Source organism: Anser anser, assembly GCF_964211835.1.
Source record: "Anser anser genome assembly, chromosome: 5".
In the NCBI taxonomy this organism is placed as follows: Eukaryota; Metazoa; Chordata; class Aves; order Anseriformes; family Anatidae; genus Anser; species Anser anser.
The window spans coordinates 48910460-48936505 of record NC_139725.1 but is presented as its reverse complement, the minus strand read 5'-3'; the positions used below and the strand labels follow the sequence as shown (position 1 = coordinate 48936505).

At 42.2% G+C, this 26046-nt stretch overlaps 1 protein-coding gene across 15 annotated transcripts in view; it reads left to right on the top strand.

Annotated features, from left to right (window-relative positions):
• FOXN3 (forkhead box N3) overlaps nucleotides 1–26046 on the top strand; it is a 200225-nt gene that overhangs the window by 151703 nt on the left and 22476 nt on the right. For 7 of the 15 annotated variants that reach the window (XM_083836516.1, XM_083836523.1, XM_083836517.1 and 4 more), the window contains one exon: nucleotides 19088–19153. The exons of 5 other annotated variants lie outside the window; for them this stretch is intronic. In XM_083836516.1, the coding sequence (XP_083692642.1) occupies nucleotides 19088–19153 (66 nt within the window). The remainder of the gene's footprint in view (nucleotides 1–19087; nucleotides 19154–26046) is intronic. 3 more of the 15 variants (XM_083836510.1, XM_083836520.1, XM_083836522.1) reach the window with 1 other exon arrangement.

Here is a 26046-nt window from a genome sequence, read left to right as displayed (position 1 = left end):
TCATTTGTAGAGTTTGTGTAAAGCGAGAACCTTCACATGGGAGAGGGAGGGGGGATGTGGATGTCTATGGGGCTGTAAATGCCAGCAGAAACTACAGCTGGGTCAACATCGAGTCCAGGAGCTGGACTCATTGATCTGTGTGGGTCCCTTCCAACTTGGGGTTTTATGTGCTTCTGTGAACTTTGTGGAGAGCTGTTCACATCTTTCTGGTTGACTTTCTACCTTCAGTTGACAAAGGAGCAGATTTCCATCCTTCTCCAGGTCTGTGAATCTTGTAGCAGTCATATGTTTTTGAATTTCTTGTGCCTCTGAGGTAACATCTTTTTGGTTCCTTTCTCACATGTCTCCAGGTGGGGTAACCAGGTGAGGAATTTGTTGTTCCTCCTCTCCCCTTTCATTCCTCCATCCTCCCCCCACCCAACAACAATCCCACTTCTTGAGTGAAGTTATTCTTCTGCACTCAGTAGATCACCCTGACTGGGAGCAGCTTTACTTTTAATCATGCATGTGACTTCTGTTGAGCACACAGTAAATAGGGACTGGAATAGTAAAGCACCACTGGGGACTTTCTGAAAGTTGTGCGTTGGGAGCATTGGGGATTTACTTCCCAGCATGATGTTGCTGAATAAACGCTTTTCTGTGGCTGCCTGTGGTGCTTAAGGAGTAGCTGGAAGCGGAGATGCCCCTGCTCTGCTGGCAGAGCCCAGTGGGTTATGCTCTTTGTGTCCCTTGCTTTTGTTCTCTGCTCCTTGCAGAATAGCATGAGAGGGCTCCCTTTCAGTGAAGATGCAGGAATTGTTTGTTTTTTTAAAATCCGTGTAAAAAAAAATGCCAAATCTCATTCATGACATTTTGCGGACTTTTAAAGAAAGGAGATTCCTAGCTGTGATATTACTCTGGCCTCTTGCCATGGAGTGTGTTGTACTTGTTTAGTTGCCAGGCCAGGCTGGGAAGAAGCTGAATGAACTTTGAAAGTTTAAAATTGCCTTAATTTTATTAAAGAATATGTTGACTCCAGTGGGTTCTTGATTTTTTTTTTTAAGTTGGATAAGAAGTCTTCAAATTACTGCCATAAAGTCATAGAGCAGTAAAGTTGTGCTTCAAAGCAAAACAACCGTACCTGTTTCAAACTGCAGCTCAAATGCCATGTGCCAGACCTGACTCCTGCTGCAGCTACTCTGCAAAAGTATTATGCAGCATTACATCCTTGGCAAGCAGTTATTCAAAAATGCTTGCTTATTTTGTTTTCTTTTGTTTTTGTTTTTAGTGTTTTGTTTTGTTTTTAACTTTATAAAGTAGCTTTTCTTTTCCACCTTAGAGGGAAAAATATTAAACGATGTCAGCCCTGGGAAATGGTAAGATGAAACAAATCAGAAAATGGGATCATGCACCCTGAACGCTGGTTATGGCCTCGGAGTTTGTTGCTTTTGAGTCTCCACCCTCCTTTTAAGCAAATACTCAAAACTAAATGGAACTTATTAACATTATTTTGTCCTGCTGAGTTGAAAACAATCTGTCTAAATGCAAAAATCCATGGTAGGTATCACAGTTAAACTACCTCTAGAGGCAGAATCAAATTAAAGTGAATTGAAACAAGTTGGATCAGCATGAACCAACTCTGTTTGTAAAGAGTACTTTGCATTTCTATATCTTTTCAGAGCCATAATTGAGAGAAGAATATCAGCAACTTCACTTACAAAGCTGCTGTTTGCTCCCTCCTTTTGCCCTAAAGCAAACAAAATAGGCAGGCTCCCAATTTGGAATCTTTTGAATGAACCCAAATCACTTATTTGCTGTTTAGTTGTCGTGGCAGCAAGGCAAATAGATGTGTGAAAAGATTAGCCAAACAAAAAGGCAAAAACCTTGGCCCTGTTGTAAGGATTTGGAAACACAGCTAGTAGTTCATCAATTGTTGAGGCTTCAGAATAAAGGCATTTAAGAAAAAGCAAGCTGAAAATAAAATACCTCATCTGTGCCGTCTCTAGGAATCAGGGAATTCTTGGAATAAAGTTTTGAGTTTTATTGTCTTCTCTTCCTTTCCTTTCCTGTTTCTGTTTCATTGTAGCTTCAATATATGTTGAAAATCCCATCCAACAAATAGCGAGTGTGGAGAAAAGTATGTTAAAGTAGGAAATTAATGGTTATCTTAGCTCGGTGACTGAGACGTTGCCCTGTGTGGCAGAGATGTATCAGAAAGTTGTTAGTGAGGACATTAGGTTTCTTGTTCAATCACATTAAAACTCTGAGAAACTGTGCACTTCAGGACAAATGCAGCAATTACTGCCATCAAAGACGCATGTAGTAAGAGAGTCTTTACCTCAAACAGCTTGCCGAGTAACTACAGAATACAGGCAGCCCATGCAATGTTGAGAAATTAAACTTCATCCATTTAGATCCATTTAGATCCATCCAAAATCCATTTAGAAGGGAAAATGGAACTCCTCACCTGAAACCACAGTGGCTGCATGGAAGTGAACTGGGATATTTATTTGAGGCTGTGCTACTCTCAGGATTCTGTTGACACAGCTTTGCTGGGCATGGGATGAAGGACTGATCCCGAAAGTCTTCCTCTGGAGTCCAACCTTGAATGTGGGCCCAGGGCTTGGCAGAGGGAGTGCAGCTGAGCTGAGCCTCTTGGTCTCCTGTCCCTGCCTGGCGGTCTGATGTGCTTTGCTTTGAAGTTGATAAATGGAGTCACAGAGAATTGTTGCTGTGATATGAATTATTCCCACTGTTATTAAATAATAAACATGACCACAGCGACCTACTCGCTCTCTAGACTGCATTCCTTCTGTGCCTTAATCTCAGTAATGGCTTAGTATTTGAACTAAATAATGTCATGGGTGAGCTGCGAGCTGCTGAAGAAAGGGGCAGCAGAAGGAAGTTGGTAGATTGATACCATATCATGTGTATCATAAAGCAAGGTAGTAAAAAGCCTCAGGAAATTATATTTCTTAAGTAATGCAGTCAGAATTGCACTTAGACAGAGAAGATTGCTTTGTATTTACTAGCTGTGTTTACTGCTTTTTCTGATGTGCCTAAATAGGAAAAGCAGGTATTCAGAAACTTCGGGGAATGGAAAATGGAGTTCTAGACCTGAATCTGTACAGCTACTTTTGGGAATAACATCGCAAAATGAGTGAGCTTGATTTGCTGCACAGCAGATGCCAGGATTATATGATGTGGAAGGAATTTTTTACTTTTAAACCCTTTCAGTGTGATGAAATGCAGGGGAGAGGAAGGAGGGGCTGACATAAGTGCCCTCATTTTTTTAACCTCTTCTGTGCTTTGCATGCAGACACACCGGTTGACTCACGCAGGCACAGCTCATCTGTGTAGGTGGACTCTACCAAAACAGTAATTAAATGTAGCGTACGTTTCTGGAATAGAGCTAAAATGGGGTGGAAAGTAATTTTATTTATTCTGTGGTTTAAAGCCATGCTGCTAAAAACAGAAAATGCAACAAACAGGGAACTGAGTTCACGTGAAAATGGATGAAGAGTACAGTGTGTCTTTTTTGGTATTTATGCATTATTTAAAACAAGTTTAGCAGACTATAAAGCTTTTGATTACAGCCAGCTTGTGTGTTCTGCTACATTGTGCAGCATCTCAAAATAAAATGGACCGGCGGTTATTGACAAAAGCTGAAGGCTTTCCAGGGCAGCTCGTGGGAGGAGTAGGTGGTGTTTGGCATCGTGTTGTGCTCTCCCAGTCCGTGCAGTGCCATGCCGGTCTGATTCATAGAAACATTTCCAGAGGCACCATCGTGGTCTTTTTCATTGAGAGGAAAAGAAATGTTTGAATGAACTTTCTTGCCTTTTGTGCTATACTTAGTAAACACCATTGACTGTTGTTCTATTTAAAGAAAAATGGCAAAGAGTAGATCGGAGCCTTTATTGGAATAACCTGGTGTCCCTTGCAAGCGATATCCTACCACCGAGACGAGCTTTCTCTGTCAGTTGTGGGGATGTTAAGAAGGTATGTGGGTGTGATCCTGCCGCGGGTTTATGGAGTTCTCTCCCCTGAGGTTGCAGCAGTCTCCTCAGAAGGGCCAGCAGCAGTGCTCACCAGGAGCAGTTCAGTTTCAGTCCTGCCGTGTGAAGTTTGAGTTTGCTGTCTCAGCACCGCTTCCTTACCCAACTGGAAACTCGTGCAAGGAAACGGGAAGGCTGTTGGGGTTTTGTACTGGGAAGGGTCTTGGGGTTTTGTGCTGCGGGAGGCAGGGAGGGGGACAGGCAGCAGGGGCTGAGGCTGCCGGGGCCAGGCCTGCAGTGGGGACAGAGCAGCAGAGCTGCAAAGCACTGAAGCACTGAAGTGTGTGCCAAGGCAGCGAGCAAGGACAGAGGTGAAACCCCAGATAACGAGATCTTTGCGGCGTTTCCCTTCTAGGCACTAATAAAGCTCGTTGTGACTTCATACTCAAAACCTGTTGAACCTGTTGGCAAAAACAGAGCCCTGGATCCTCATTGCACCGGGTTTTGTTTGTTGCTACCAACCCCGTTTCAATTGCCTAGCGATGGTGTTTGTTTTCTTGGAATTTGCTGCCAGGTTTCAGGGGTGGCTCCGGCCGCAGCCCTGCGCAGGAGGAGTCGCTCGGCCAAGGTTCGCCAGGCCCGGCACCTGCACGCAGCGGCCCAGGAGGAGCAGGAACAGGAGGAAGAGCAGGAGGAGGAAGAGGAGGAGGAGAGCCGTGGCGCTGAAGGGGGTGAACATGGGCAGTGGGAGGCTGCAGTCATTTCCTACTCCTGCTGGCAGGCACGGTCAGCGTTAAACCCTTTGCTTTTATAGGAACAAGCTGACCTACTTATTACAGCATTGGATTTCAGTGTTCAGCTATCGCTGTCTGCCGAGTGTGGAGCTCGTTTCTGACCCCACCTAAACTCCAGCACCAGCTTCCTGGGAAAAGTCATTTTGCAGGCCTGGCCTTGAGTCCTGCTTTTGGGAAGCACAAGTGATGGCTGTGTCTGGGCAGGCCTGGGGCTGGAGCTGGCAGTGGTGAGGAGGTTTGGTGCCATGGCGACAGGCACCACATAGAAAAAGGACAAAAAAAGTGTTGGGAGGACTAACGTGTGACAAAGAGGAACAGGAAGACGGAAAGGAAAATTGGAAGGGAATCATATTTTAAGAATTAGGAAAGCTTTTGACTAGTAACTTGTTTTCAGTTTTGTTCTGCAGGGTGAGCAGGGGAAGTCACTAATGACAACAGCTGTCAATACATTTAGGGCATCGGAAAGGAAAAACATTTGGCCAGCTTGTGAAATTCAGAGGTGATTACAGTCAACTGCTCTTCCCTAGCCAGATTTGTAAAGCAAGATGAGGTTTAGCGTGTTAAGAACATGTGAAAATAGGCAAAATTAGGGAAGACCAAATAACCATGCAGGGTCAGCGAGGAGCTTCCTCTGGATTTGGTCAGCTGGTGGCACTGTGGAGATGTAAGATTTGTGTGTCTCTTCTCGTGGAGGTGATGGCATCAGCCAACATGGCACAGAGCCTTCAGCTCTTTCAGATCTGTGCTTTGGTCTGTGTTAGGAAATCCAAGTTTCTGTGAGCAAGAGACAAAAGTGGGCAGTGGAGAAGATGGGACAGCTGCAAAGCAATGTCATTCCTGCAGCAGACCAGTTGTTTCTGCCTCTGCTCTGGGGACCTGTCAGTTTTTCAGAGATCCTGATTCGCCATTTTACTACACCAGCAAGAAGTATCTGCTGTCATCCATCTGTACCAGTGGACTTTCAGCCTCTCTTCTGGTCTAAAATGTAAACTCTCACATAACTTGTTAGTACATCTGAAAATTTGCTACTCGGAGAGAACCTTTCTGCTGATTTTAAAAGAAAATTTCCTTCTATGATGTATAGAGCTTCTTGTGACTGTATCTACTTAACTTTCCAGCCTGGAAAGCCTAGTCAAAGCTTTCCAAGAGATTTCTTCCAGGTTTGTCCCTGAAAAATTGTGACCTCCATCAGCAATTACATCCAATTGCTGCCTTGACTTTGAAGGCCATAAAAGGTGGATTTTACATTGGATACGTGCCAAGTCAGAGTTTTACTTGAGGTTTTGCTACAAAATTCATTTTTCTACCTTTTGCCCTTTTTCTCCATTACCTTGTACATGCACATCTGTCTGTCCTGTCTTTCTTTGTACACATATACTCCTAATCAAACTACTTAATCTGAAAGTTTGGAACGAGAAAGGAGAATTTCTGTGTTTAAATTCTTGAGAGGCACTCTGCTATTATAATGCTAGAACTGTAGGATTACCCAGAGATACAAAATGACAGACATCATAGTTAATACTCATCAGCATCCTTTCTAGCAATCTCAAAGCAGTCCCATCAGTAAAAGTCCTAAGCAAGCTGTGTTACATTATCATGATTGAGGACCGGATCAGATTTGATGTTTCTGTCTGAGACAGGAGGAGAAGAAAAGGAAGTTTTCCCACTTCTAAAACTAACTTTATAAATAAACTGCAAATACATCCCCACACTTCTTCCAAAATGTCCAATAATGACACGGAAATAAACCTCAAATGTGTTTGCCAATATTTTGCCTTGAAACTGAAATGAAGGTAGGTGCCTAGATGCATCCCTGAGAAAGGAGGCCCTTCCCGGCCAGCATCAAGTCCAGTGACGCGGATTGTTGATCTGACAATAGCTGCCACTGGTTGGTCTGTGAAACAAGGGAGAGAGACAACTTACCTCCAGCCATTTTAAGGCTTTATACTGTTTTCTGTTACTGTGTTATTGTGAAATCTAGCACTTGGTTACCTACCTTGGTTACCTATAACTCCCAGGTCTCTGGTTTTACTGGAATCTCACTGACAATTTTGCATGAAATAGAAGTATTTTCATTGGTATATTACCAATGCAAGGATATTAGTGGCTTTTATAACTAAGGTTCTACAAAGACTATAATGCACGCCATTAGCATGTTTCTTGTAGCAGATGAAATGTTGCGCTAGATTTATGAAAAATGATTTTCAAACCAGGGCATCGGGAATGTGCTATGGGAAGGAAGAAAAGAGAATCCCCATAAGGTTTTCAGTTCTATTCTTGACTGTGTGCAAGACAGATGTTTGCTTATAAATGATGAAATTAAAACGAAAAATAAATAGAAGCTTTTTTCTTTTTGAGTATGCTTTTTTTGAGGTCTGCCAGCCATATACTTTAAGATTTTTCTACCCCCTACTGGACACAAAAAGAAGAGAAACAGGAAGATGAAGAGTGGGGAGGGCGATCTTCTATGAGATGCTGGGGTACATAGACGCTTTGCATCTTCTGGTTGTGGAAGGGTTGGGAGATGAGTCCAGGGAGCCTTTTAATGGTGGTCATTACTGAGTCCATGTGGCTCTCCTTTGAGAGGGCAGGTGATCAGTGAAGGTCGGTGTTCAGAGACACAGAGATGGGGAGCGGGGCAAGATGAATGTGTTCTGGTTTATTTTGATTTAATCAGTACGATTGCCAAACTTTATTAAGGTTTATTTCCTCAGACAGTGCTTTGCTCTCACAAACACACGCATTGACACAGCAATCATGCTAGTAAATTTAAGTTGAAGTTGCTGTGAACTGTTTAGTTGTATGTATGTGAAGAACTCTCTAAAAGGCCAGAGATACTTGTACGCTATACTACCGACAGACATTACAGAGATCTATGGCTAAATCAATAAACCACGGCCTCACTGAAATTTGCTGAAATTTTGGAGTACAAAAATTTTGGAGCAGGGCATTTTCCTGTTCAGTTGTAAAAATAATATCGACGAGAAGACTTGATATTTGCTAAAAGAAAATTGCCTCTTTCTTCGTAGCAGCTCTCGTCACCCACCCGCTGTGCTGTGGCAGTGGCCGTCCCTCCAGCCCAGGTCAGGGGCTGCGTGGTAGAGCTGCAGTGGTAATGAGACCTAGTACAATTTAAGCGGTTGTTTCCTCTCCAGCCTTGCTGTATTCTCATGAGAATGGTGCAGAAACACATTTGTGACTCTTGTTAATGAAGCTCTAATATTTTACAAAACTGTCCTGAGCTGTAGCTAAGCTGTACAGCTGTTCCAGTCCCAGGTTCGGCCCTGCAGGATGCTGGCACTGCGCTCCTCTTCCACAGGGACTGCTCCTCCTCTGGCTCATATACACATCTGAGTGCGTTCCTCGATTACAGGCACAGCTCTTGCTACTATTTGGATAAAGCTTCATTTCAGGTGTTTTTTTTAAACATCCAGCACCTTTTTTCAGGCACAGCCAGTGTACGTGGTCAGTTTGGTTCTCCATTCTTTATACAAAGAGAACAGGACAAGAGCCCCTTAGCTTACCCATTTTGTGAAGTAAAGCCCCTTAGCTTACCCACTCCATTTTGTGAAGTAAATACACTTTACGTCTCTCCACTGAAGATCTGAAAGCTTGCAAAGGACTTTGTGTTGTTTTCTGCCTGTTACTTACCCCTCTGACAGCCTCGCCTGTCAGCTAGCAGCAGTTCAGAAAGCCCAAGGAGTTTGAGCAGGACCATTCACAGCAAACCGGCGGCTGGCAGAAGTGGGCTCATGTGCCTCCCCTTCTCAGTGATAAGTAGAAGGTTGTTTCAACCCCTTTGGTTAGAAAGGAGCTCCTTGGTAGCAGTTTGGCCTGCTGGAACCATCCCAGGGCCTGTAAATGCAACTTAGATGCAAAGCCATGCCTCTCGTCTCTCTAGTGACTCAAGTGAATTCTTCTCTCACAACGGCTTGGTTCATAGCGTTTCTTATTTCCTCTAGTTTTGAAATGTTTACATAAAGTATTCCAGCAAAGCCAATTTTCACTTACGTGTTTGATATTGTATAGCACAGATGGTACTAGATCTTTGCATTAGCGAAGTGTTTACTGGAAGATACAAGATGCACAAGCAACTGAATTAAAAATACAAGCGAAAGCGAGTTTTATAGTTTTTTCAGGTTTGTAGTGCATCTTCTACAAAACCTAATCTACGAAGTACTGAAAGTAAGAAACACAGAAAACTAGTAACTACGCTGTAATGTTTAGTCTGAACAAAATGTGTTGCAGTTGTTTCAAATAAAAACTATTATTATGTATGCCAATTAAGATAAGTTAAAGCCCTACATAAGGCTGACTAATTGCACTCCTAAAGTCTCTTCACTGTTCAGCCAGCCTGTGTTCAGTGCGTTGCTTTCAGTAGGAGCTTTCATTAAAAAAAGGCTAATATGGTGTCAGAATATTCACTGTTGGAATTAGAAAATAATTCTGCTGCTAATTCATTGGTTATATTACATCATATTGCAACAACAGAGATGTCGATATCTTCAAAGGCTTTGTTTTCATGTTTCATGACAATAATTCTTCAAAATTATTGTCAGGAAACACATTTGTCTTCCCATTGACCTGCATTTCTTCCCTGAACTCCCCTGGGTATGCAGCCAAAAACATTAAGAGGTCCTAAACACCAGGTTCCCGCTCCTCTCTTATTCCCTTTATTTCAAAATGGACGAGTTGTAGAAGAACAAGTATCGCAGGAAGAGTGGAAGCGGTTTTGTCAGAGGATGGCATTGCTGCTGGGACTGCCTTCCCTCCTCCATCGATTTACCTCTGAGGGGCAGACGAGCAGCTTGTTGGAGCCGTGTTGGACATGGCTCCCTGCAGGGAGCACGCGGTCGTCACCGGGGACCTGTGCGAGTCTGTAGTGTCTGCACACGCGGGCTGGGGCTGGCTTGCAGCAGTGCAAGCTATCGATTGTCAAGTGCTCTAGTGGAAAATAGGCCTTAATCTGCTTCGGTGTGGCTGGGTGTCTAGTCCTGTTGGTCTTTAATGGGGATACACTTGAAAACAATCACAAGGGAGAAAGAGTTACCCAAGCAGGGTTTCCAGTGTGTTTAGTAATCATTTTTCAGAACTAGTAATTTGATGTATTTATTTATTGATTGAGTCACAGTCATGGCTGCTCATTGATCATAATCTGAGGAAGAAGGGAAGTAAATGGTACTGACTAGGATTTGATTTATTTATACTGTGCCTGTCTTGGACATAGTTCTACAAACAGAAAGTGATCGGCTCTCTAAGGTGTGACACTTCTCAAGAACTAGCGCTAACCAACCTCCGTTTATCCTCTCTTAACCCTCCCCGGGGGAAAAAAAATAAGAAAAGACATCTAATCTAGAGCTAGAGGGCAAACCTGGGTTGGATTCACGATTCTGTGAGTTGAGCCCAGGCAGACTGCACGCCCACCCCTCTGTGTACCTGCTTGTCGGTTCTGCTTATCGTTGTGTGCTATTTTAAACATACTTCTGGTGGCAATTCTAGCTGTCTGCATCCACACCTCGTAGCCCAGGCCTGCACAGTGTATACCAGAGAGGGAACTCCTGGGCTTGCAGCCAATTTTCCCAGCCTTTCTTAGGTTCTTGAAGAAGCCACTCTGCGCAGACTTACCTAAGCTGCAGGTCACCGAGCCAAACCTTCGATTCTCCACATCCCCTGCATACGAGGCTGTGCCTGCTGGCACCTCCCAGCACCTCCTGCCTGGACCTGCTCCACTGCCCTGCTGAGGAAAGCAGAAGAGAGAAGGCGAGAGAGTCTGCACAGAAGCTTATCTGCAGGCATGGGTGCACAGTGGGAGAGGTGAGACCTGTTGGAAGCCAGATCTCACACAGCTTGCTCGCTGGCTTTCCTTCGTGGTGTCACGGCTGAGGTGCTGTAGAGAAGCACTATTTGGAAGGCCGCTTTTGGTGAGTCCCGTTCCCTGGGTCACACTCTAAGCACTATCACTGCATAAATACTTGTGAAAGCTCACATTCAATCTTTTTACTTTGTTCAAGCTCACATTAGAAGAGTTTTCCAGAATGTCATTGCTCTGATGTCTAGAAACGTTCCAACTATCAGTTTCTCTTCAGCACTGAAGTTGCTTCACTGATGTTATCTTTAAACTTAATAGTTCTTCTTCTTCCTAGCTTCCTCCCCCTGCATTCCTTGTTCACCTCATTGTATTGATAGAGCCTTACTTTTTTTCTGCTTGTTTTGCTTAGGTAAGGAAGGAAGCCAAGCTCTATTTTCTCTCCTCAAGTCGGTTTCCAAGTCACTTCAGTTGTCCAGCTTTTTTTTTTTTTTCTTTTTTTTGAATGAATGAATCTTGCCAACTTTTTTCAGGATACAAGTTTGAGCAAGGTCTTTGTACACTGACTTTCAGAAATTGCAGATCTCCTCCACGCTGAGGGTTCCTCAGCCAGTGTCTTCCAGAGGTTCCAGAGGAGCCATTTTTACTTCAGCAAAACTTTCTCTTGCAATCATAGCTGTGCAGCAAAATTAGGCTCGCTGTTATTCTTCCCACTTAATATAAGCTGAATCAATTTGTGGTCCCTTGTTCCAAAGTTGTCCTTATTACCTAAGAAAATGAGCAGAAAAGAATCTATTCTTGTTCATTCAGCAACGTGGATAAAGAAACTTGTCAGCTGTCACATTCAGGAATAACTGGCCTTACCGTTGCTAGTAGCATTTGTTCTCTACTCTGTACTGCGGAGTTAGTCTCCCGTGCTGACATAATTCCCATTTCGTTAATGATGCAGAGCTCTATCCACATCTAGATCTGGTGCAAAAAGTCAAGAGCAGGCCCAGCGTCACTCTCTTAGAAAACTTCTTTGACCATCTTGCAACAGCCTGATTTTAATCTCAATGTTTCCCATTTTCTTCTGTTTTTTTTCATAAGTCTGCAGTTTCATTATTGCATGACAGTATCCTACCGTATAAAACCTGCATTTCTTTTCCCTGAAAAGCGCAGACCTTTTGACACCTGTTTCAATAGTAATTGCTATTCCACCCTGTTTGTGAATTTTCCTGTAATGACACTAGTACCTTGAGTTCCTCTTTTATTGTCAGTCTGCCCGCTTTATTAGCACACCGCTATTTTAGCTGTTGGGTTTTTTCCATCATTTTGCTGTTGTTTTTGGTGCATTTGGCTCCCTAGTTACAATATATTCAGTACGTTCGCTGACAGTGTCACATGCCTGACCCCTTTCCTCATCATTAGTAGCATTTTTTTTCCTTCAAATCACTGAAAAACCTTTCTCATTGTTGTTTTCGTGTTTATTTGACGTTTTTCTGTTTGCTCAGTGGATCCTGAATCCCATGTGGAATTTATATCTGCCTCTTCTGCTGTGTTCATGGGTTGCACCTTCATGATTCCAGTAGGTGGGATGCTTGGGTGAAGCCCTCCTGCAGATGTGCCTTGCTGAGAAGTACCCAAAAGCCACCTTTTCCTGCACAACTGTTGGCTGAGGGGGGGGAGGGAGTTCACAAGCATTTCCCTGAGGGTCTCTCCAGCTGTGCAAGAAGTGGCGGTTCTTTCCCAGCCGGCATGCCTTGCACTTGCAGGGCTGGAAGGCATGAGCGGTTCTCAAGGTCAGTGGCTGGCTTGGGACGGACGTGATTTTGAAATAGCATGAGAGGAAAATGGGTGCTTACAAAAAACACTTGTCTGTGACAGTAAGGTATGGTTTATTTGGTTTTAAATGGTCTGAGTTCTGTAGAGGGCTTCTTCCTGCCATCTGTCTTCCAGCTTTGCTGGAAGAAAAAAACATTGTTAGCAGCAGGGACATTATGAAAGCTCGAGCACTGATCACTTTGATGTCCCAGTTAGAGATAACACATCTGTATAACTGGGGACAAAGAGTGTGCGTGTGTGTGTATCCTTTGATGAAAAAAAAATGTGTGTGCAACCTGTAAGGCTGCAAGGAGCTGGAGCCCTCACAATCCCGTATTCTACTGTAGAAGCTGAGGCTGCAGCAATCAGTTAAGAAGATGGTTGAAATTCCTGATCACGAATTAGGTAAGTACATGATGGAACAGCAAATTGTTTCTCTTCTCTTCTGTGCTAGGCTCATGGCTAGTGCTTTCTCCAGCTGATGTTTTCTCTTCAGTCCCACCAGCTGCACAGGCCGCATGGAGTCAACTAAGTCTTTACTGTTGCCTTTGCAATGGGTAGATTTTACTTTCACATCCTTCAGTGTAGAAAAAGAAGCTTGCAGTAATGCACAGCAAAAGGAAAAGTGCTTTTAAAATTAAAGAAATAAAAACAAAGCAAACATCTCTCCTGTTTTTAAGCAGAGGATGTATTGTAATGTGCCATTTTTATATAGAAAATGTATTTCTCATATCTCCATAGTCAGCTGTCTCTAAGAAGATGTTTATCTTGCACTGGTAATATACGTATCAGTGTTGTTAGTCTTTCTTTTAGCAGTTAATTGATCTTAATCTTTAGTGCAGAGATGAAAAGTTATGATGATGTGTTTTGCTTTCATACAGCTTTCAAAGCGATAGATGAACCTTTTGCTGAATTTGGGCATTTGTAAGACCTTTAACTCTTTCTCGTATCTTTCTTTATACTAAACTAGTGTTTTTAATGAGAATATATGTGGTAACTGTTTGTAAAGTTTTTCAGCTGATAAAATGGTATTGTTAGAAAATGGAAATTGCCTCAGTAGATCTGTGATGATATAAATTCAACAAAATAGAGGAGCAGGAAGAAGGTTTCTGTTTTAAATGCGCTGTATTGTTTAAAATTGGACTTTATCTGTCTTCTCAGGTTTCTTTATGCAGTAGCTTACTTGGCAGTGCCAGAAATGAACTTAAAACAGGAAAAAATAATGGTTCATTTAGACCCATACCTTTTGTCTTCTGTGCTTCATACTAGATCCTTTCAAAGGAGAGGGAGAACCACTAACTGCCAGACCAGTTTTGCATTACTAGTGAAATAACTTCCTCCTGGCCTCTACTGTAAGCTTTCACAATTCCTGTTCTTGGTCTTTTCGTGCACTGTTGTTGAGGTATGAATATAATTTCATGTTTCTTCCCAAGCTCTTGGTTCTGAATCCTATTGTTTTACAGTATTCTGCCACAAGTACTCTGTTTTAAGAGTGCTACTCAACCTTATTTAAATAACACAGAAGTGGACTCGGTGGCATCCTACACCAAGGAGATTTACAGTTACTGTATTTACAGTTCTCTTCAGGTATTTCTTTCTATCTATCTTGTACTGTGCTGTTCTATTTTAATAACTAAGTTCTTATTCTGTCATTAAGCAAAATAAATACAAAATCAGAAATATATATATATATAAAAGCCTTCACCCTATTAATTATCTCCATATCTTTGACCTAACCTGACTGATACCAAGGTTAACCATCATGATGTGGGAAGAGAATAGGCACATCTATTAACAGACAAGTTTAATAGAGCCAAGCTGCTTTTCACTCTGCTGCAATTTAATAAGCCCGAAGGTAAAAGGTGGGAGACAGTGTTGCTGTTGCAACATTTTCCTGCTGGTGAAAACCGAAAATATCAAAGAATCAGACCACAAAAAAAGGTATAGGAGTGGGCTGTACTAGGAATTGAGGCAGGGAATAAAGAGACTGATCTTGTAGAAAAGGAATAAACTAGACTTTTATATTCTGAATAGAGTGGCTGTAACTATTATGCATGCCAGCTAGAGTAGAGGATTTGAATTGAAAAAAAGCAGTGGAGGATGCTGTTGCAGAAACAGAAGGGGTTGAAAGCTACAATACTGAACGGTGAAGTGAAATTCTTTACAAAAATAGTTCTATTTTAGATATAGTAACCTTAAATTAAAAGAAGATCTTATAAATTCCTTCCTGATGAGATAACATGGCAATGGTTGCGGTGTACAGATGGTGCAGTTTGTTTACTAACTGTATTTTTTACATCAGTTGGCAGTAACATTTTAGTACTACCTAAATATGCATCTTTAAGTGTCTCTCAGTAGGCATCTGTGCTTGAAAATTCAGGTTGTGGTTGCTTTAAATTGCCTTAACTGCTATTTTCTTTAAAACCATATAGTATAGCTGTAAAAATAAATACCTTCTAGCAAAATCAAGAGGGACCGTGTTACTCTAATTTTTATTGTGGCTTAGTTGGAAGGGGCTGGATTTGAAGCATTCAGTGAAATCAGATAAAAGCTTGAAATAAAAAAACACCAAATAATGAAAACCATATTAATTCTTATAAAACACTTCCTCTCTCTATGAACTCAAATCAGAGATCACAAACATAATAGATGGACAGCTGTCACATCCAACTTTCTCAGGTACCCTATTTGTTTTTAATTATTTTTTGTCAATTCCAGAATAAACAGTCTGTTACCCAAAGGTTATCCTCTGTGTTGCTGGATGTTTTTATATAACCTCGTGCCAAAATAATTCAGGCCTACTATTTTGCCACTCATGTCAGTGCAGGACAGATTCTAATCTTTACAGGTAATGTGTAGATTTGGCTCAAAACACCTCTTGACAACATGCACTGGATCGTAATTCCACAAAGTGATGCATTTTCCTCAGTAAAAAGAACTGCATGCTGCTTACAGGTTTGGTGTTCACTTTTCAACACCTCGCCAAATAGGGCCTTGAACCTAAAATGCAACAAATGCACTTGCTTATGAGGTTTGTGTCTTACCCGTTTTTGATGTTGTCTTCATCAAAGGAAGCTTTGTCTTTGAAAGCAATGCTAGCAAAAGTAATGCTAGGCTTCCACTGCTAGTGGGGGTATTACATCTGTATCGGAGTTCCTGCACCACGTTGGCTTTGAACCGCCTTGGGATGTATGCTTTCATGCCTTACGAGTTCATGTAAGTGCTTAAGGTTTCTTCCAGGTTCTTTCTGATAGCCTGTAAAGGGCACGTTGGGGATGGGGCACCGAGCTCTGAAACTTCAGGGTGTAGTGTGAAGCACTGAGGAGATGAGGCAGCAGTTGTCTGTTAGGGAGGATGTGGCTGCTGGCAATTTTTTGTCACTATATTTTTGTCACTATCTGATGTTGCCTGTTTGAGACTTTGACTCTTCATTCTTCATAAAACATCCCCAGTCCTTCTTCTTTGTTCTTTACTTCCCTTTTTCACTGGGAAAGTTGGGCCTCTTCTGTTTGCCACTAGCAAAAAGTGAAAACGCAGTTTGTGTACTGAGTCGTCTCTCCACTTATTTTAATTAGCAAAAAGAAACCCAAATGCATTCATTTAAATATTTATTTAATTTTCTAAACTCCAAAACTTTGGATGTAGTTATTTTTAACCCGGTTTCCTAGGGAAAGCTGTTCCTGCAATCATTTTTCACTCACCACCCACTGTTAATAACTTCAAAAGCCTTCGTGCTGATCGCAGACATTTCAGGTGGGGTAGGGAAGTCAGCTAGGAAATCCAGGGCTTCAGCAATGCAGAGAGGGACCCTCGTCACCGTGCTGGTCAGGGTGCCCCCCGAGGGCAGCCCTTGCTACTAGAAGCAGGATGGTCGGCCTGGAAGGGACTTCATGGAGACCCCACCTGTGGGGAAGGGGCTGGCGGCTTGAGGGCACTGGTGGGGGTCGGGGCTGAGCGGGAAGCAGCAGTCTGAGGAAGGGCACCCTGCCCTCGCCTTCCTTCAGTGCTGCTCCTCATGACCGCATCTTTTCTGGTCTTCTTGGCATCCCTCTCAGAAGCGCGCCTCCAGACTGTGAGCGTAACTGCTGTGTGAGAATGAACTGGCCCTTCAGTTTGCCCTCGGACTTTACTCCTGCACCTCTTGGTATGGTCTGTGGCTGCTGAGTGCTGTGCCTGACCTCAGCCCCTCTCTTCGGCCTTGGCCCTTGTCTTCAGCCTCAGCTAGTGCCCGAGTTTCTTCCCTGAGCAAATCTGGTGCATTCGTTCTCCGACCTGGCTGAGGCCTCCTCCTGTGCAGCCAGGCCCTCCTCTCTCCTCTGTCTGTGGAAGGACGACCCAAAACACCTTATCCTCGGTCCTGCTGACACCACCACAGGTGCCTGGCTCTGCTGAGGCTTCATGGAGCTGTCTGGTGTCCTCCGGAGCATACCGATATAAACATAGCTAGGCACCACAGCACGTGCGGAAGGGCTTGAATCACGGGTGTGCTTTGGAAAGCAGCTGCTCTGGATGCAGTGGTGTGTTGTAAACAGCTCGTATTAGTGTCATGAAGTCATTACAGAAACCTGGTGGTGCCATTAGTGGTCCGAAGGCTAAGAATACACATTTCAAGATAGACTGGTTGCATCAATTTTATCTGAAAACACAGAAGCTTGTTGCACAAACAAAACCCGAAGTCAATAGGAAATGTTGTTGTTGTTGTTTTTCTGCTGTGCCCTTTTATTCTTTCAGCAGCAAAACTAACTTTATGCTACAGTGTTAGCAAGTAGTGGGACTTTATTTAAAGTAAAACAAAAAATTAAAATCCAGGAACGGTCTATAAACAAATGCTGAAGTTGGCTGTACAAATTAGGACAGTAAATTCAACTTCTAGCTGTCCTTTATGTTGTGAAAGGGATGGAAGAATTCTGGTTTAGTTTGGCATTGCTATCTTGGGCTTCTTTGTGTTGTTGTTTTTTTTTTCCCTTTTATTTTTAATTTAGGCAAATTATCCCTCTTCAGTTTGACTGAAGGGAAACTTTTGCTGTGTGGTCTATGTGGTGTCTGGACCCAGTGCTGCAAAATGGCACGCGTTCAGGGGTTAAACTGTTCGGGAGTACACTTGCAGCACAGATGCTTGCAGCAGGAATATTGCTTTTGATGTATCTTCAGAGTTGAAAACTAACGTAAGTCGGTAAAGCTGCCTTTCTGAGGAGTCTGCTGGTGACTTTTGGAAAAGAATATGCTCAGCTGTCCAGGACACAGACAGGCATCTGCTCCTCAGTATGTTTGCACCTTTTATACTGGTAGTCTGCTGCTACTCTGACTTTAGTTTTCCATGTACTACAGTGTTGCTGTTTACTGTTTTAGCAATTAAATAATAGAGTAGCCGTATTAGGATTGTATTTCCAGCTGTGTTATCACAGCAAAATAGTACATACTTAAACTAGTAAAAAAATCCCTTTTTATTCTTAATGGGTGAAATCCTCTCTACACCGTTTGTATTGTTAATAACTTGCAAGGTTTTTGCTCCACATCCTGTTACTCTCCTGGAAACAGATTTGAAATATATAGATGTACAAAATATGGTGGTTTTTTTTTAACAGTGAAAAGTAATTTTCTGACATAATAGCCAAAATAAAGTGCCACGAAGCTATTAGCAGTAAATTGAATTTTTTGGTATGCAATTTAGCATAAATATAACAAGCTGAAAAAAATAAAAATAAAAACAACAAACCCGTACTCATTAGTCATTCAGTTTAGCAGCACGGAGGCAGCAGTCGGCAAGGGTGTGCGTTTTTATGTCTGCTTCAATTGCACACTTCATTTATTTGGACATGGCATAGGCGGCTTTCTCTGTCACACGGCATCGCGGCACGATTAGCGAGTTGCGCCCCAGGGCAGCTGGGACGCTTTGCTGGGGCAGATGTTCTTTTCAGCTTATTCAGTGGCCGTTCTTGGGTTGTTTACTGTTGTCATAGCTACCCACATTTCCATAGCAGCCGTGCTGCTGTGTGTGAAGCAAGTGAATATAGTTATAAAAGGATCATATTTTGTTCTGTCTCTATAACTTGCCATCTGTCAACTGACTGTTGGAGATGGATTCAGAAACCAATTTAAGAGTAACAGCAGCCGGCTGATGATTTTTGCTTATATTAAAGTGACAATGGATAAGGATGCAAGTAAGTTGGTGCTTCAATGAAATGCTAGCTTCTTTTTTTCTCTCTCTCTCTAAATCGTAGCAGTTTTGCTCCCAACACTTTCTCAGACATCACTGAAATCCTTACTGACAAATGAAAAAGACCAAGCATCGTCTTCTGTACTTGCTCAGGTGAAGGTGTGTCCTTACGCTTTCCCTCTCTTTTGTCGACTCATCCCGTTGTGCTGATTCCAAATTGTGATGTTGTGCCTGCTTTCACAGATCCTGTGTAATGAAATCTAAATACTCGTCACAAAATTAAACAGCGAATTCGTGAGGCTAACAGAGGCTGATGTGCTATCGTGCACGCACAAGGATGGTGTGGTGAAGTTCATCACTGTGCTCTGCTCAGCAGCAGTATTGGGATCACATGCAAGTTTGGGGGTGAATGCAATGTGGGATCAAAGAGCCATCTGAATAATGAACTCTTACACCTTTTCACTGCAGAGATTCGATTGAACCTATAGTTTAGCAACGGGGGCGAAAAGATTAGCCCAGTTGTAAATAATGTATTTATTGGTTGATTTTCCAGATCCTGACATTGATGCTGCCACTGCCATGATGCTTTTGAATACTCCCCCTGAGATACAAGCAGGTTGTGAGTAGATATTTCTATAGCATATAGCAACATAGACATGTAAAGTTAATATTCTCTTTTATAAGTATACAGCGTACCAGATAAAAAGAAGGATTTTATGAAGAAATACAACTTCCCTTTTAGACCCTTACACTTTCTTGACCCTTACATGAGTATAATTTTGTGGTTCATGTTACAGTCATTGTTACATGAATAATAGTAATCCTTAATCTCTAATGTAAAAGAGGGGTTATTGTTATTCATGACATACACGTAATTGAGTAACACACTATTATCCGTACTGATGGCAAGACCTGGGGCAACAGCCAGGAGAAAGGCAGAGAGAGAAAGAGAGCAAGAGAGCGGAGGGTACACAGCATATGGTTTTGTTTTCATTTTGTTTTGATTTGACTCCCATCGTGTGAGTTACCACAGCCATCTGGATACTTTCCATTCACTTGGGCACCATTTCAACTCCTTCCTTGCACGCATCCTGCCCACTTCCCTTTTTTGCACTGTCTGATGCAAGGCGGTAGGCAGGCAACAGGGAGTAAGGAAAAGTCTGATTTCCTGCCAATACAGCCCTTCTTGTTCTGGGACCAGACCTGAGGGTTTGACGCTGCGCATTAGCAGAGCTCTGAAGAAGCTCTGGCCCCCACTGTACTGAGCTGCGCACATGGTGGGAGAATCGTCCTGCCCCAGAGAGCTTACAGCGGAGGTATTAGAGGAATCCATGGAGGAATACAGCTGCACAAAAGCAGGGAGTGCAAGAAAACAAACATATCACTGGTCAGCAAGCATGGTAGTAATGCCAAGTGACAGGCAGCTCTAAAAAATCAAGGCAGAAGTTAAAGAAGAAGCCATTACGAAGCCTGTCTAGCCTCACTGCTATTGTTCTAGCTCAGGCAACCAAATCCAAATTCCAGGGAAGCCTTGATTCGTGCTTTGATACTCTGCCTGGGGAAGAGTCAATTACCATCAAAGCATCTCCTGCGCAGCCGAGGAAAGCTATTGTCAGCCTGCTTTGTGACCCTGCCAGAGAAATATCGGTTGAGAAGCTCCTGTGGGGGGAAAGTGTGATGTACCAAGAAACAGTCCGTACCAGAGAGGCTGGTCTCTGCCCTCCTTTCCTACACAGCCTTCAGGAGCTGTGGGCAGTAAAAGAGTGAGCAATTCCCGCAATGTGTGGATAGGAAAAAGGAAGGATTTTATCGGGGAGAGGAGGTTATTGGTGGGGTTAGGGGGAAGAACGAAATGAGAGGTCTTTAGAGGATCAGAAATTTCAGTATGTCAGAGTTGTGGGCAAAAAAAAGAAAGAGGAAGAGAGTGGCATAGAATAAGAGTGCAAGACAGGGTGTGTGAGAGACCAAACAAGAAATGCAGCAGTATGTGCACAGAAAAGCATGGGGAGAGAACACAGTAATCCAGACTTCTGGAGGAGCTGGAGAGCCATGGAAGGGAGAGAATGCATAGTAAGCTGCACATACTAAACACACACGGCAGATTTTTGTGTCACGTACATGTTTCCCAGTACTGTAGCTGTTTGCATGGAAGTGACCTGGACACTTTAATGTCATGGGGATCTTAGAGTGTGGACTGGCAAATGGCTTATTGCCATTTCAGTTTGTAGAGGTCATTCTGAGGAAGGAAATTGTAACCTTTTGTGAGTTTGGCATGTCTCTCCTCCATGTCACCTTCCCCACGGGCTGTTGTATCATAACGTCAGAAGTGAGAGGGAGATGAGAGCAGGAAGGTGGCTCCTTCGCTCATGTTGCTCCCTTCTCGATGCCAGCGAATAGTAACGAGGTCTTCTTCTGTGCCTTTACAATGACATGCTGAGTCTACTCAGAAGTTCATGAATCCTTCCAAATGTTGGGTAGAATTGGCTGGAGCCATGAGAAAAGGCGGGAGGGTTGATCATAACATCAGAGGTCCTCTGAATTATGAAGGAGAAATATTTCTGTGTGTGTGAGAATGGACCCTTGAGGAAATAAATCAGCCTATTGTACAAATTGCAGTAGAGTCTAGTTTATTTACCATGTTAGGAAAATCTTAGACAACTTAAAGCAAATTAATTACTAGTGCACATTAAGAAACAATTGCATGAAAAATCACATTTTAAATTCATTTTGGAATAAAAGGCAAGTGGGCTATAAAAGTTTCACAGCAATCCTGAGCATCATATGGAAGCTCACAATTCATTCTTTCTCTGTTAGTGACTGCAGTGCTCTGTAAATCAACCTGTAAATTATCAGTGCAGTAAGCATGCTGATATTGTTTGGCGCCTTGAAGATTTAGGATTCTGTTCATCGTATCACACTGTGGTATCAAGCATGCGCTCAAGCCATCGGGGTTGCAAAATGTCCTGAAAATATGTAAACATCACTGTGAACCATGGCTATATCCCAAGGAGGTTATGGCACAGTCCAAACTCATGCTTGTGTGGAGGGTTGCACACGCTGGCTTTTTACTTTGAAGGCATCTTCTTGAATTAAAAGCTGCCTTTCCAACAGGGTGAAAATCTGTGCTTGTCTGGGCAATGGGGATGCTAAAAGCATCTTCAGGATAAAAGTTAGCTACAGCCATCATTCAAAGTCCTACTAAAATTTGTTTTGTTTTGTTTTTAGTATTGTCTGTCAGAAAGGAATCCCATCTCAGTGGCATGAGAAAATCCAGAATAAACTAGTCCTTCCTTATAACAGACTGATTAATTAGCTTTACATTTCTAAATGGCCATTTAAAATTCCATACCGACATCTTCAATGCTGCTAACAGCCGCACATGAATTTTAAAATCAGCTTTTGCTTTTATATGAAATCATGAAATGGTGTCTGAACTGGCACAAGCATTGCTTACCATTTGCTCGAATCACACCATGCTTTAATTTTCATGCAAAAAATCACAAAATAATAAAATACCATGATTTGGATATTGAGGGGGGGGGTTACTTTATAGACTCATTAAATTGATTGTTCATTTTGTCACTAAAGGTTGGAAATAGTGCAATTATAGTTGGGTTGGTGACGTCAGAAATTTCTAAACAATTTCCAAATATTAACACTTTGCACTATTTTCACAGACTAAATATTTCGAGAGTGTAACTAAATGCAGAAGTTAAAGAGTTGCCAGGTCTGTGCAGGACTCTGTTGAAACACACCAGCTGGCACCAAGAATAAAGCATTAAAATACTGTGATATGCTAAGGGCAGGCATAGACATAGATTTAATGGTTTATTTATTTGAGTTTGTGGAAGTCCTTGCATTTCATCAAGTTTTGTATTGTTTGATTATGTTAAAAAAAAAAAACCAACCTGGAACACCTGCTTTCTGTAGTCAAAACTATCAGAGCTTATGAATACTTCAGATTTCAATAGTAGCAGTACATGAATATTCATTCCAAAATACGTGACTTCCATTGAAAGCTGCATTTTTACCTGTAGGGGACTGCATGGTGGCTGGGCCATCATGGGCAAGTCGTGTCCAGTGGCTGGGCCCGTTTGCTCTGGTGGAACCCAGCTCGCAGAGAGGAGAAAGCAAAAGATGCCAAATACGTGGTAACGCTCTGCTTTGAGGTCACGGCTACTCACTCAGTCAAGCCCATGGGTTATTTTGTACGATTGTTAAGATTCTCAGTACTTTGCTTCTTACCAGTGATAATGTGAATGTTACTAGCTGGTACTCACACCAGCAGAGCATTCCTGACTCCAGAGTGGTATGGTCCTGGGCACGTCATTTAGCCGTAGTTTTGCCATGAGCAAACTGGGGATTGAATTTGGTGGTTTCACAGTGTGTTTGGACTTCCAGAGGTCCAAGTCACTGTTGGCATTTTAGGTAGCGATACCTTTCTGCTTAGTGAGATTGTAGTGAACCTGAAACTATTTGCAAGAACGGGCGTGAAGGGAGCCCGTACAGCCTGTTGTTGATGCAAACACTGGTGAAATACGCTGTGGTCAAAGCAGTGTGCTGGAAACCTTGATTTAATGTCAGAAGCTCCTAACTCAGCGATCTTACACATAGCTTCACATTCATGAGGAGGCCTGTGCCCGTTGCTATATAATTTGGGAATTGCACACAACCGTGTGTGTGTTGCTCAAGCTGAAGTTTAAGACTACCGTTGGCTGTAAACAATGCTTGCAAAAGGGATTTGGGTGGAAACCGGGAAAGTCCAGGAAAGTCTCCTCAGCTCCCCAAATTTTTCTTCAGTTTCTGTTACTACTCCTCCAGATGAGCTGGAAAGTGGTGGCCTTCAGGATACTTTGCAACGCTGTTTTGGGGGATCATTCCGTATAGGAGACTGAAGCCCTGTGGTAAGGATGTTTGGGAAGACAGGAGAATGGAGTTTTTCTGGGTGCTTCTTAAAGAGCAGGCTTTTCAAGGGTGCGACCAGCATCTCTGTTTTGGAAGTCTTTCTTTTCTCAAGTTATGTATAATGCGGAATACATACATTTAGTATGTTTTAAATTTGGTGGGATAAGAAGAAATTCCTGAAAGAGATCTACTATTACTTCTATGCTTCTAAAACTGTACCCCAATGAAATTTACATTTTAAGTGAATGCAGGTGGATTGTACGCATTGGAGATATATTTGGAGAAACGAAGGCAAAAAGCTGCCTTAAAAACAGACCAAATAGAAAATGCTGCTTCCTGGTGCATTTTTATTGTAAGTGAAATTTGTTAAGTGCAGTATTGTGTTTGTACTGCTTGTGCACAAATTATTTACTATCCTGATGAAGCGGCTTCCAGCCTAACGTTCTATATCAGAAAATGATAAATCATTGACAGTGAAATGTTTCATAAAGCTATTTTTGCTGACAATTCTGTAGCAAAGTGAAAATTGGAAAAACATTTTCATTGGGTTGAAACTTTCCATTCCATTTGTTGGCGATTTGCAGGGAATGGCATCCTCAACTTGTATTTAAGTGGATTTTTTTTTTAACTTCAGTTTTTCAGTATTATGTCATTAAAGTGAAGAAATGAAATTGGAGAGAAAACTTACTGTTCTGAAATACTTTCTACTTCCTTCTCCCTATTCCTTGTATTCTGATTTAGCAGTATGGTTTTGTTTGGTTTTTGGGGGGAAGTTTGGGATTGGGGGTTGTTAATTTTCATTCTCTTTCTGAACACAAGATATTTTACTACTGGGTTCTCCAAAATAAGCAACGCTGGCTTTTTACTTAATGCAAAAAAATAACTCTGAAGATCACACTGTTTTTATAAAATGTCCATACTGGGTATGAGTGGGGTGGGATTATCAGGATATACTTTTCCCTCCCCTCTCAAATTTTTGCTTAGGGTAAATAGCTTGTCGGATGCATTCTTGATTTGCAGCTTGTTAGGGCTGCAGACTATGGAATTTAAGAAAATTAAAAGAGTAATTGTGAAATTACTCTTGAACAGTAAAATTGAAGAAGTTAGGCAGATGGTATCAAATTTATGGCTGAGATAAGAGAGTTGAAATGAATAAAGTTACACATTTGGCAGAAAACATTTGCTTTTGGCAACCTCTCATGTCCCATCAATTACACATCATCAACAATTTCCTATTTTCAGTCCTTGTAGCCTGAGAGAAAGTATTCTGCTAAACACTGTCCTGGAAGAGGAATTGGCAGAAAGAAGCTAAAGCTGACATATTAGCAGAAACTCAATTTTCTCTTGCCTACAATGGTTTGTTCTGTGCTACACGTGATGGGTCACAGAAGAGAGCCGTGACATAAATGCATGTGCCACATGGTGACAGAGAGGCAGAGGACCAGTCTGTCCCTATGGGATACCTTCACGCTCTTAATATTTCACTTTTGAGAAGTTCATTTTCAGTAAATATTCATTCTTCCTCACTGGTCTAAATCTTCGTTATCTTGAGCTGGACAGTTTTATAGAGTATGCTGCTTTCCCAGATGGCATAAGGTACTCGTTCGTTACTCCCTTTCTTTTTAATTTCCTTGATTTACAAAAAATCTTGGACAAGGTTGTTAGCTTAGCTGGTTGGGTGAAGTTTGCTTCACCGCCACACGCACGCTTGAGAGGAAAAGATTATGGATGCCATGTGCCAAGGGCTGTGATGAAAGAAGCTCCATAGTTTGGGATACTCTACTCGAGAATATGTTCTGAACTCAGATAGTCCTGCATCAGATGTCGGATGGTCATATGGCCTTCTAGTTATCTTCCACCCCCAGGTGCTGCGTGCAGGCTGCAGAGCAACACTGGATCTTTATAGGCTTCTCTTGGATCTTTCTAACATTATCCGAACACAATGCTTTGATGGATTCAGATTATGGTGTGTTCTACAACATGGCATTCACTTTATTGTCTGTTAAACTGTAATGTAAAAGCTTGCTATAGAGTATAAAAGACGGATTATTCTCCCCCTTGGAGAATTTCAGAGATGTAGTTTTGATTTTTTGATGTTATGTGCGTTGCTTCTCTCCACAGTTAATCACCAGAGGCTTGAAATTCCATCAAATCCTATTCCAGTTGTGGAATTTCATCAGAGCAGTGTAAGATCCCCAAATCATTTCCTTCTTAATGCAAAAGATTAAAGGCAGATTCTCTCTAGATTTTTTTACCTCTGTTTACTGCAGTTGAAGTATTTCTTGGGTTTTAAGCTTTCTGAGAGAGAAACGAGATCCATTGTCTCTTTCAAAACATAGCAGTGATAGAAGCTGAAAGGTGAGTAATGGGTTTGTTGTTTCAGACTCTTCAAGTTTCACTAAGAACGTTTTATGAAAGAGGAAACCTTTATCAAAGAGGTGCACTGATCTTTTTGCATTGTACTCTAGAGCTGAGTTTCTCAGACATAAATGTCTGTAGGCACTTGCACAGAAAAGGTGTAAATTGCATTTCACAGTTCTGCCTAGGAATGGGGAACCATGTAACCTGCCTGTGCTACTGGTTTAAAGCAGCATTAGAAAAGAGGAG